At 38.8% G+C, this 13,215-nt stretch overlaps 2 protein-coding genes across 2 annotated transcripts in view; both read right to left on the bottom strand.

Moving 5' to 3' along the window:
- Positions 1 to 3,688: 3,688 nt before the first annotated feature.
- LOC122310045 (receptor-like protein 45) lies at positions 3,689 to 4,721 on the bottom strand. Its single transcript, XM_043123934.1, has 2 exons — positions 4,566 to 4,721; positions 3,689 to 4,462 (listed from the first exon to the last, which is right to left on the bottom strand). The coding sequence occupies exons 1-2, from the start codon at positions 4,719 to 4,721 to the stop codon at positions 3,689 to 3,691; spliced, it is 930 nt and encodes a 309-aa protein (XP_042979868.1).
- A 63-nt stretch (positions 4,722 to 4,784) lies between these two features.
- LOC122310044 (LRR receptor-like serine/threonine-protein kinase GSO2) overlaps positions 4,785 to 13,215 on the bottom strand; it is a 65,336-nt gene continuing 56,905 nt past the window's right edge. The window contains exons 4-5 of the mRNA XM_043123933.1: positions 6,080 to 6,133; positions 4,785 to 5,420 (exon numbers count right to left, since the gene is read on the bottom strand). Coding sequence (XP_042979867.1) covers positions 4,785 to 5,420; positions 6,080 to 6,133 — 690 coding nt within the window. The remainder of the gene's footprint in view (positions 5,421 to 6,079; positions 6,134 to 13,215) is intronic.

Genomic DNA, 13,215 nt, shown 5'->3' with positions numbered 1-13,215 from the left:
ATAGGGTTTGGAAAATACTTACAGTGCTATATGGTATTTTTAGAAAGCTTGCGACGTTGCAAACGGCGGAAGAAAAGCAACGTAACAGTGTATTTTACACTGTGTCCGTGGGTAATAAATTACCCACTTTTGAACGGGGACAAAATAGAGCTTAGGATTGATAGGGAATGGTCTAGGGATGATTGTGAAGCTATTGGAAGTGGTGGTTGGCCGTGGGTGGCGGCGAAAACGCCGGAAATAAGCCGGAAAACTCAAATCGGAAAGCAAGCTCGTAGGAGCTGTTCCGGTGGTCGTTGGAGGCCAGAAATAGGTGGGTTAGGACGGCAAGGAGTCGGTGATGAAGTGGTGAAGAAATGGTGGCCGGAGGTGGAGCGACGGCGGCGGATCGAGCCAAAAACCGTGGGGCTTCAAATGGCTTTTCCGGCCAAACGGCCGGCCGGATGGGGGAGATATTTGGTGGGAAGGTGCGCCGGAGGGAGGGGGTTCGAACAAGACTGGCGGCGAGCCAAACGGTGGCCGGACGGCGGCGGTCTGGGCTGAAGAAGATTCCGGCGACAGGGGTGAAAACAGAGCAGGTGCAGCAACTTCCGGCGGCTCTTGAAAGCTAACGGCTGGTCCGATGGCTCTGAAAATTGGTGGGGATGATCTATGGTGGAAGGGGAAGAGAATGGTGGTGACGGCGCACCAAACGGTGGCCGGACGGCGGAGAACCGGCCGGTCAAAGTGGAGGCAACGGGAATGAGAAAAAGAGGGAGGACGCACGGGGAGAGGGAAACCGGAAAGGAAAAGAGAAAGAAAAAGAAGAAAAGAAGAAAAGAAGAAAAAGAAAAAGGAAAAAGGGAAAAGAAAAAGAGAAAAGAAAAGAAATGAGGTCCAGTCTTCACTCCGGAAACCAAAACTGATCCGCCGAAAACGATTTTAAAAACCGTAAAACGACTAAATAAAATAAACACCACATCAAATAAATTAAAAACCAATTTAAAACACATTAATTTAAAATAAATAATCTAATATATTAATTAAATTAAAAACAACCCTTCAGTGAAAATACACGCAAAAGCGGGTCATCACAAGTAGTATATATACTATAAAATATATACTATAATCAAATTGAAGCAGAGCTAGGTGGAAAGGTAGACCTGCTTCAATTTGAACAGTAGATATACTATTATCTGAGGTTGGATTGTTGGAGTGCAAACCGGTAGATACTCCAATGGTCCAGAATCACAAGCTTGGGAATTATCCCAACCAAAAACCAGCTGATAAGGGGAGATATCAACGGTTAGTTGGCAAACTAATTTAGTTATCTCATACTCGTCCAGATATTGCATATGCTGTGAGTGTGGTGAGTCAATTTATGCATTATCCAAGTGAGGAACACATGGAGGCTGTAACTCGGATACTGAAATACTTGAAGTCATCTCTAGGAAAAGGGCTCATGTTTTCTAAGAATAATCATTTGGAAGTTGAGGGCTATACAGACCCAGATTGGGCCGGGAACATATCAGATAGGAAGTCGACCTCAGGGTATTTCACATTTGTTAGTGGAAACCTTGTGACATAGAGGAGTAAGAAACAAAAGATGGTGGCACTCTCTAGTGCAGAAGCAGAGTTCCGAGGGATGGCCAAGGGTTTGTGTCAACTTCTTTGGCTAAAAAGGTTGCTAACAGAGGTTGGTTTTGCTCCCACATTAGAAATGAGTCTTTTTTGTGATAATAAAGCTGCCATAGATATTTCTCATAATTCGGTTCAGCACGATAGAACTAAACATGTGGAAGTGGATCGGCACTTCATCAAACATAACCTCGAGACTAAAACAATTCACCATTTGTCAAGTCTGAAGACTAGCTAGCAAGTATACTTACCAAAGTCGTGTCCATCAAAGAGTTCTACAACTCACTAGTCAATTTGTGCATAAGGGATCTGTATGCATCAACTTGAGGGGGAGTGTTGGCGTGAGTTGTATTATATGGGTAGATGGGAGGAATTATAGGAAGAGGGATGGAAAGAAATTCTTTCCATCACCTTATTTGTATAGCCAAAAATAGAAGATCTATTCTAGTCTTATATATTTGTAACAAACGATTGTAAAAAGTATGATGAAGAATATACAAAGTAAATATTTTTGACAAAGTTTCCATCCAAATTCAACTCTTCACATTACATTGCAAAAGAATTTGAAAATAGAACATCTTCTAAGAAACAAAATCCTTTCTTACCATGTTTCAAGAAACAAAATCATTAACAACTTTTGATAAAATTTAACGAGAATGTGTAAATTCCTTCATTTTGCAGATGTTCTCATATGGCAAATAGCAGCACAATCACCTAATTCCCCTGAAAAAAACAAATTTTCAAAACCTCTAGTTAAATTCTTGACACTAAACACCAGTGGTATTGATTATAATGGGGTATCTACAAAAATATGAGAAATGAGAAATAAAATTTAAGCATTAATGAGTGGAAGTGACACAAGAAAGAGAAATTATCAAATCATTTACAAAAAGGGGAAATCACAACCAGAAACGCAGGAAGCAATGCATATAAGAAATCTCATGATATTCACCTTCCAAGTAGCCCATCAACATAAAATCTTAAACTAAGGAATATGATCACATAGAAGCAAAAATGAATATTCTCACTCTATGGAAAATGATTCTTATCATAAATCTTGTTATTGTATCTAAATCCAACACACCATTTCCTTAAAGTACTCGGTCAACATTCAGAGGCAAAGAGGATTCTTTTTTTTTTAAAAAAAAAAAAAGAAGAAGAAGCAGATACAAACACGAGCACATCTAAGATTGCAATAAATTGGAAAAAAATCCTTCTACAAAAGCAACAGCGAGTCAACGATACCTAAGTATGAATTTTACAAAAGTCAAACACAATTAATTAAGCCACAAAATTCTACAAAGACCAAATTCACAAGCTAAAACCTAGTAACCTATGAATTAAAAAGAATAGAAAAACATTCGTGGAGCCACAGATCAACAATGTATTAAAGCATCAAACACAACGTACGTTGAAAATATTGAAAACATAAATCTCTAAATCCAATAAGAGATGGATACCTTACACTCCGTTTTGATCACTGGAGAAAACACGGGGTCAACTCAATGTTATATTATGAAAGGAATCCATATTTTCTTAGGGTTCTAGAGAATCAAACAGATAATAGAATATATAAATTTAAGGAGTGAAAAAGGTTAAAATCAAGATTAACAAGTTAAACTTGTTAGAGAGAGAAATTTTGCCAGTGAATTTGATCGAACTTTGAAGAGCAGAGAGAGAGAGAGAGAGCATTTTCTAGTGGGAGAACGAAAAATGCGAAGAGGAAGGGATGACAGAGGGCTAGGTAGAGAGAGGGGCTACAGGGGGCTGGGAAGAGGGAGGGGCTAACGCATGGCGGTGGTAGATAGAGGAAGGAGCGACGTGCCACGGTGTTGGGCAAGGAAGGGGCGATGTGGGGTGCTCAGGTGCTGGGGAGAGGGAAGGGCGACGTGGGCTTCAATTTCAAAATGTGCTCTATTCCTCAAAAGGAATTTTAAGAAGAAAAGAAAAGAAAAACAAAGAAAAAAAGAGAGATAATCGATGTCTAGTGTGGGGTGTGGGGTATACAGTAGGCTGATGTATAATATTCCTCTTCATAAAATTGCCCATATTGTATACGTAATTGATTTGGTAATCATCTATACTTAGAGAGCAACTCAAACAAAGACTCAATATATCCATCCACATCTTTGAAATACTTGTGCCTCGAGTTCTTTTTAATGTTTAGGATCCCAAAGAAAGCCCAAAACCCAAGTGCATATGACACAGTTACAAATGCGTAGAAGAAGAAATGGTGATCAATCATTCTAATTCCTTTTTTTTCTTTAGGTTCTGATTGGTTTGCAGTTGAGCATTTTCTTGGCAAGGGGTCTCCACAGAGTTCCAGATTACCCTCATAGCATTGGCTTGTGAAAGTTGAGAATTGATGCTCAAATGGGTATCTACCTGATATATTGTTGTAGGCAACACTAAATACAGATAGAGAAGTGAGTCCAACCAATTCAGAAGGGATTCTTCCTCTCAACTTGTTGTGAGAAAAATCCAAACTCTCCATGCTTCTCAAGTTTTGAAAAGAGATTGGAATGAAACCTGTTAGAGAGTTAATTGAAAAGTTCAAGAACCGAAGTTGTGACAGTTCTCCCATTTCAGAAGGAACGCTACCTATCAACTGGTTAGATGACAGGTCAATTTCCGTCATCATCAAGAGAGGATTACCTTTGAAAGTATATAACCTATTTTTTATGAGCAGAGACATTTGAGTTTCCGATGGTATGAACGACCGAATATAATCATCTTGAAATAGGTAGGTATACTGTAGAACAAGTTTTTTGACAGTCATTCCAGTAAGTAGGGCTTGGAGAACTCTTGTTCCAGAAAGTAATGTTATCAAGGAAGAATGGAATACCTCCTGAAAGATGATTGTGGGAGATGTCAAAAACTTGCAGTGTTTTCATCTGACACAGTCTTCAGGGTAGGTGTTAAAAGCGATTTTCACTTAAAATGAATGTTACCAAGCAAGGATGATCATACAACCACTCTGGAATATCACCAGACAAGTCATTATCTTGAACATCTAGGATGAGTAAATTTGGACTGTTTAATATGGTAGGGGAGATTACTCCTTTAAAGTGATTGCTACTCAGATATAAGATCCTCAACATTGTCATGCTCGTGTCCTTTTAGAGCATTTGTCCTTGCAATTTGTTGTTTGATAAATCTAGCACCATGAGTCACATGCCAGTTCTAGTCAAACTCTGCAGTACTGTTCCTAAGAGCATGTTATGAGAAAGGTCTACACAATGGAAAGGCAGATAACCAAAGGACCAAGGAATGTTGCCTTCTAGTGCATTTGAGGACACGATAAAGCTAATTAAGCTTGGAAGAAGATATCCAATATTTTCTGGAAGAGAGCCTTTGACATGATTATCAGATATGTCCAACGACTCAAGTGGTGAAGTTCCATTAGCAAAGCAGTCAATGAAAGAACCATTGATTTTTTTGCCACTCAAGTACAAAACTGAGATACTCATGTTGAAAAGTAGTTGACAAGGTACACTTCCTTCTAATGAGTTGTCAGACAAGTCTAGCAAATACAACAAATGTTGGGTGGATATGAAGGTTAGGAAAACGTGACAATTCTTCTTGTTGAGGCCACAACTTGCTAAGTTCAGATATCCTGGCTGAAAGGTGGGCACCCAGGAGGGAGACTCTATTTCAACTTCCAACTTGTTATTTGAAAGATCAAGGTAGTAAAGACTAGAAGCGTTGGAAAATATGGAAAATGGCAACACCCCTTCTAATTGATTACCAGAGACCTTAAATTTCATAATCTTGCTTTGATTAGAGAAAATTGATGAAGGTTTGCCCTACAAGCGATTAAGCAATAGATCAAGCACTTGAAGGCTTTCAAACCTCTCAAGACAAAAGGGAATATTGCCTTCCAATGTCATATTCCCAAGGTACAACTTCCGTAGATATTTTAATTGCTTTAGTTCACAAAAAGCTGCGGCGAAGTTAGTTGGACAAGTGAGTCTAGTGGTGATCTTAGCAATGGCAAAGCAAAACTAAGTTCCATTTCGATAATGAAAGTGTTTCATCTTATCTTATCAATATAACTTTCTCAAAATTTCATATAAAATATAATAAATAATTCAAAATTTTCAAATCCCAAAAAATAATATTCTAACAATATTTTATTTAACTTTAAAGTTAAATAAAATATTGTTAGAATATTATTTTTTGATGCCTATTACGGTGATTTTTATAATGTTGGAAATAAATTCACCGCCAAAGGGGAGTAATTACAACAAGTTGAAATTTGCTACAGCTTCGAAAATCAACTTTTTTGAAAAATCCTTGCAGCAATTGTAACTCCTAATGTGATGGAAAAATGCGCTGCAAAAATGAAAAACTTGTTGTGACATTTACAATCACTGTAATTGCATTTAAATGATAGATGATGGCTCGTCAAAATGCCAGAAAATATGAATTCCCCCTCCCCCTCCCCCCCAATTTTACCCCATACACTCCCAAATGCAGACTTCTTCCCCAACGTCTTCTCCATTTTCACTCTACGTACCTGCACATTAAGCAAAACCCACCCAAAAATGTTGCTACATGGTTGTCCTCTTCCACCAAAAACCACCACTAACAACAATGCCCCCATTGATTTGGCGCCCGCAGAAAATATTTTGCTACATTTTCTCTTAGCACGATAAATACCAATTTCTTGTGAGAAGTAGACGGTAACAACCTTTTCCATTTCAAAAATCAAGCTTGAAGACATTTCCTAAGCCATTGGTCGACATCAAGTAAGATCCTTTTCTTTTCTGATTGCAAACGGTTTTCCAACTCGCCTCCTTGTCGTCCTCTCCTCCACTTTGTTGTAGCGATTAACATTGGTAAGATACTCTGTTTTTTTTTTTTCTTCTTAGTGAAACCGTTTAGGTCAAGTAGAAATTAGTATTTATTTTAAACATTTTACTCAAGTTGTTTGGCTAAAGTAGATATATTGTCGTTGAAACAGGGATGGTTTTCTCTTTCAATTTCCCCATAAATTGCCAATGTGTTTGTGTATGTATCGTGTAACTGTAGCCATATAATGTAAATTAAAAAAAATACAATAATTATATTGGACTAACTAATAAAAGATCTAGATTCTTCTTCAACTTGTTCAATGATTTTGTGGTGTTCAATAATATGTAGACTAGACAGGGAGTTACCATACAAGTGACTAGAAATTCTTCCATTTGGTATGTATTCATAAATGAGAAATTGCTGATTTTTTCCCTAGCAATAGCCCAACAGAGTCGCAACTTCCGACTTGAGAAACTTCTTTCAAATCCAGAGTGCGGAAAACAAGAAAAAGATCTTGTTCCATTTGAAATGACTGAATGCCTTGAGAAAATTGGAAAGAAATATTCAGCATCTGACCAATTAATCTTGGGGGACTTTGTTGAGTTTACAATGAGTTATATAATTAAATGCTGTGACGCCCCCAAATCCCCACGCACGGATACGGGAAAATCGAGACGTCTGGATGATAACAACACGGGTCACCACCCTATCGACGAGTGTCAGGTGTGTGTAAAAGCAACAAATGTGTAAAAGAAAATGCAGCGAATAACGAAAGTCAAATAACTAAGTACTAGAATTTTCCTTAGTTTAATACAAAGCTGTTTAAAACATACATAATAAAATATTACAAAACATAAATATTGTTTTAAAAACTAACTACAAAGCATAGACTTTAACTCAGCACTCCAGCAGAGCCGCATCCTCGGGCTCAGCCTCCTCCTCTTCCTCGAACTTTGCACCAAAACTACGGAACCAAAAATGGTGCCGCAGGTAAGTAAAATCCAAACACCACTAGATAAAAACATATAAAACTCAAACAATATGCATGAAAGAAAAACCAATGCATATGTCCCGTAAAACCAATTTTTCCACGCACGCCAAAAACCCATTTGGCCCAAAAACATAACGCTTAAAACCAAGCCTCTCCATTATCCCAGATAATGGCCCAAACCACCATTTTCCCAGAAAACGGATCAAAAGCCTCAACACATCCTCGCCATTTTCCCAGAAAATGGCCCGTATCCGAAAACCATAAAAACGATCCAATTATGCATGCACCATGATCTCCCCTAGGGATCATCCACACACTCTGGCTCTATGCCACACCACAGGTAACGACTACGCGTGTGACACCTAAACGAACGATACCCAGACTTGTGCCCAGCGCGTACCTGGCCAGGCCATCCTTTAGTCCTCGCCACTCTAGGGACCACGGAGTCGACACGACAGTGTTACCGTATCGTGCAATTCGGTCGTCGCCCTGCGACAACTCAGGAGATGTCACTCAGTATTATCCACTCCCGAGTGACCAGAGGAGCTCCACCGAGATAATAACTCATCCCGGCTTGGGCTCGTGAGACACACGCACTCGAAACTCATTTACGGCAATAAAACTGGATTTTTCTCAAATAAACAAAATACACATGCATGCACCATGTAAATGCAATATCAGTGCCCAAAACAACCAACCAACCATAAATCAACAATCCAAACGAATCCGTCCTCAAACCATCCGACCCCCGAACTCCTCGGACTCAGTCCGGAATCAACCAACCAACAGTAAATATTTATTGTAAGAGCAAAATACATTTAAATCTAAAAGTAGAGTTTGGAAAATACTTATAGCACTATATGGTATTTTTTGAAAGCTTGAGGCGTTGCAAATGGCGGAAGAAAAGCAACGTAACAGTGTAATTTACACTATGGTCGTGGGTAATAAATTACCCACTTTCAAACGGGGACAAACCAAGGCACGAAATTGATAGGGAATGATCTTGAGATGTTTATGAAGCTAAAGGAAACGAGTTTTGGCCGTGGGTGGTGGTGGAAATGGCGGTTGAAGGCCAAAAAGGGGCTGAACGGAGTTGAACTCGTGGGAGCTGCTCCGGCAACGGATTGAGGCCGAAAATGGGTGGTTTAGGTCGGCAAGAGGTAGGGGAAGAAGCTGTGAAGAGATGGTGACCGGAGGTGCTACGACAGCACCAGAATCGGTGAAAAACCTTGTGGCTTAGAGGAGCTCGTGGTGGCTAACAGTGGCTCGGATGGAGGTGAAACTTGATGGGGATGTTCACCGGTGAGAGAGGAAGAAAACTAGGTAGGTGGTGTAGGCCACGCTGCCAGCGAGCGGCGGTTCTGGGCTGCAAAAGCAACCGGCGACAGGGGAGAAAAACAGGGTTGGTGCAGTGACTTCCAGCCGTGCTTGGCGGCTAACGGCTGGTCTAATGACTCTGAAAATTGGTGGGGATGATCTCTGGTGGGAGGGGAAGAGAACGGTGGGGGTGGTGCACTACACGGTGGCCGGACGGCGGTATACGGTGCTGGTAAACAGGCGCCGACGGGAAGGGGGCTGCGCGGGGAGAGAGAAAACGGGAAGAAAAAGAAGAAGAAAAAGAAAGAAAAGAAAGAAAAGAAGAAAAAGAAAAGGAAAAAGGGAAAAATAAAAAGACAAAAGAAAAGAAATGAGATCCAATCCTCACTCCGGAAACCAAAAACCGATCCGCCGAAAATGATATTAAAAATCGTAAAACGACTAAAATAAATTAAATACGACATCAAATAAATTAAAACCAATTTAAAATACATTAATTTAAAATAAATAAACCAATATATTAATTAAATTAAAAAGAACCATTTAATGAAAATACACGTAAAAGCGGGTCATCACATCCTCCCCCCTTAAAAACAAATTTCGTCCTCGAAATTTGCAAGATCAAACACCAGCGCAAAAAAAAAAAAAAAAAAAAAATAGGATACAACTCTGAACATAATTGAGAGATACATATCATCGACAACTCCCAACAAAATCCAATGGTTATTATCGTCACACCATAAATTACTAATATCCACGATGTCTCTGTTTTACCTTCCAAACTTTCATCCCATTCTAACTTTAGTAACCTAATAGCCACTTCCAAAATTAACCATCCTTAAACTAAATTGCAAGACCAAATGATTAATCTCCCATTAAAATTTCGAATCACTACTAATTCCTCAAAATCAACACAAAATTGGAATTTCTAAGAATCTCTAAAAATCATGCTTTCGCGGGCACTCTGATAACTCACCAAAATACATAAAGGCTATATCCTCAAAAATTAATATCATGAAGAACAAGCTCAATCTACACCTAATCACAAGAAAACTTTTACCACATTTCCATAGAAAATCATATACCTCCAAAACCCACAAATCTCCATTCATTCCTCAGTTGGCCATCGTTGTCTTAAACAAAAACCAACATTCCGCAAAAATACATACATTGATTGATGATAGAAACCAGTACTAATCAACCTCCAGGCCCCAATTTGAAAACACATAACCTCATCCCAAAATACACCCGTCTCTTCTAAAGATAAGGAACATCTCTAAAAGGCCCAAGTCCTTCCCAGCCAACCAATAAGAGCGCCTATAACCTCTATCCGATATCCCACACTTCAAGCTCATTTCCTATATTTTGAATAACATCTAATCTTGCAATAACTAACTCACTATAAACTACCATTTACTTCACTTAGACATAATCAAAACGCTCTTGGTAACTCACCCACCTACTTGTACTCTCAAAAACTTTAGTTTTAGCACAACTAATTCTTTCAATAGCACTTCACAAAAAACATCTCAAGACAGGCCATACTGTTTAAATCTTTAATCCATCAAAAACTATTAAACAACATTCAAGGATCCTACTGCTTTATTACTTCATACATATGATCATGCTACCCACCTTTGATGCATACGTTTCAACTTCCAAGATTTATTACTTGATACACCACACATGGTTACCTAACGATCTCCTTTCAAGTTAAATAACCATATCCCCAATTCTCCCAACTAGATACTTGATCTCCAAAGAAAAGTATAGCCTCACCAATTTAAATTCCTATGACTTCAAGTTGCAATTAATTCTCAAGATAAACACAACAGTCGTTTCAAACCATCATCCCAATGGGTAACCCACTTCGACTAAACATTCCGTTCAACTTACCAAACAACTCAAAGCCAAAATCTCTTGAATTTAATATTACCACACAGATTCCTCTTCAACTCTTACCAAGCCAAAAATAGATGAGACTAGGACCAGCACTCCCCGGAATCCATACGCACTTACCATTACTACTCATTGATCTCATGTACTCTTAGCCAACACCACAAATCATTCAAACGTACGAGTGACCCATTATCACATTTCCACCACCTGGGCTTATATCCTCGACTCAACAAGAATCATTCCTGAATCTACTCAACTTATATCCTTAAATCAGCAACTAGCCATTGCTTAAAGTTTGGTACCGAGAATGACCTTAGACCTGCTAAGAATCCATTCCCAAAAGTCTATGGATCATATAGCCTCAAATTCAATCGTATTCAATACCAACACAAAATCTACTATTTCCAACACCCTGATGGACCTATATCTTTCGAATCGATAGAATCATTTTCTAAAATCTGCCACTACAACCTCGAGTTAACAATAATTATTTTCTAAACTAGTTCGATATCTTCAATCCTCAAAGAAATACATGAAATAGATCATTATCGCCAATCCTCAAAGAAATCTACTCTAGAAAAATTTTCATATCAGTAACTCAACTCTAATCAACTCCATTTTAATGATTACAAACTAATCACTCACTAGAGTAGATTAAGCTACAGTACTAAGTCTGTAAAACTAAGAACTCAATTCTATAATAAATCAGTCCTTCAACTCTGCAATTCTAAAACCTTAAATCAAATAAGAATCATCTTCCAGAACTTCTAAGATCAAGGAACTTACATCCTATAAAGAAAAAATTGACTCCCGAATCTTTCAAATTCTAAAACATTAATAGATAATAAATCATTTTATGAAATCCTCAAGATTGGTGGCTTTAATCCAAAACATTCACCTTAAAAGCTTGTAAAATCTAAAGCCCCAATTGCCACCAAATTATTCATCCGAATCACAAAATCTAAAACTCGGAATTTAATTATTCCCCCCCAAAGCTTGTCAAACCTAACACCTTAATTACCATAAACTTATTTTCCTAAAATCTATAAGGCCCCAAACTTTAAAACTTTAATGAAACTTCATAAAATCTATCCTTTGAATTTGTTGAACTTACAATCTACTATGTTATAGACCATTTCATAAACTCCACGGAACTAAAGAACTAAATTATTCTACTTCCCTAAAAGATCACCCATATCATGCCATTCTCTCCAAGCCTCGATAATGTAAAAAAAACAAACCACACCAGGCATTCATCACGAAAGATTAGATTAGACCCATACCTGCCATGACTCCAGCATTCTAAGTCTCTGCAACCTCGCCTCCGACGGTACCAAGAGTCATTGCTTACATTCAAGCCCGACCTAAATGATCTAGTTAGTTCTACCACTACGACGAGCTCCACGGCTTTCTTGAACTCGACTAGGGCACTCACGAGCAAAATGCCCCGTCTGACCGAATTCAAAACATTGATTACTACCCAGACGACACTCACCCTCATGAGCTCTATTACATTTGTCACAAACTGGAACTTGGCCTCCCATATGCACACTGGGGGCTGCCAACGATCGGATTCCTGTCCTCTGCATAAACTTTTGTGGCGATCCAGAACTGCTTCCTTCACCATCAACGTTTAGCCTCTTCTGACCTAGAGGGGCGTCCACACTCAAACCAACCTCACGCTCTGCTAGAGTGCCCAAAACAACTAATTCCTAAAAAGTTGTAATCCGGTGACAAACTACCATTTTGTATATATCTGGTCGCAAACCTTCCTGAAAACGCTCAACCTGCATCTCCTCTGTGGCGATGAGGTGGGGAGCAAATTGCCTAAGCTCTATAAATTTTTCGGGCATACTGTTCCACAGTCATGCTCCCTTAGACTAAGCTTGAGAACTCTCTTGCTTCTTGCCGCCTCACGGAAGCGGGAAAGAAGCGATCATTAAATTCTTTCTTAAAGCGCTGCCAGGTCATAGCGGCAATAGACCCCAAACCTTAAACAAAATTCCCTTAAACATAACCTTAAAGTTCGTTGAACCTACACTCTCCTATACTATAGCCCCGTTACATAAATTCTACAAAACCTTGACCTCAATCATCTTAAGCAACTTAAAGCTAATTCCTCTCCTCATTGCTACGTGAGTTCCCACCTTGCAAAGATTTCCTAAACCATAACATTCCCTTCAAACCTCAATATCATACAAGCAAACCACATCGCTAAAAATTCAAACCTACTACACTAAATGTTCCTGCCTAATAATAGTATCATCGATTATTCTGCCTTCCTCCCACAATACAACCTTTGACCCCCTTTAAGAAAAATGAATAAAACCAACAACATAAAACCAAAAACCAAAACCAACACCACATAGCCAGAAACGAAAGAAATCAGCATGCAATAACATAACTAAATAAATAAAAGCAAGCAAACAAGCTCAAATAAATAAAACAAATCAAATAGCAACTTTACTTAACATAAATTTTAAAACACAACTTTAAAAATATTCTGGTACTTCCTACGGGACATGTGGTTTTACCCAAAGCCAAACCGCTCTGATACCACTTGTGACACCCCCAAATCCCCACGCATGGATACGGGA

This window comes from Carya illinoinensis, chromosome 5 (genome assembly GCF_018687715.1).
Source record: "Carya illinoinensis cultivar Pawnee chromosome 5, C.illinoinensisPawnee_v1, whole genome shotgun sequence".
NCBI lineage: Eukaryota > Viridiplantae > Streptophyta > Magnoliopsida > Fagales > Juglandaceae > Carya > Carya illinoinensis.
This window is presented reverse-complemented; position numbering and strand designations above follow the sequence as displayed.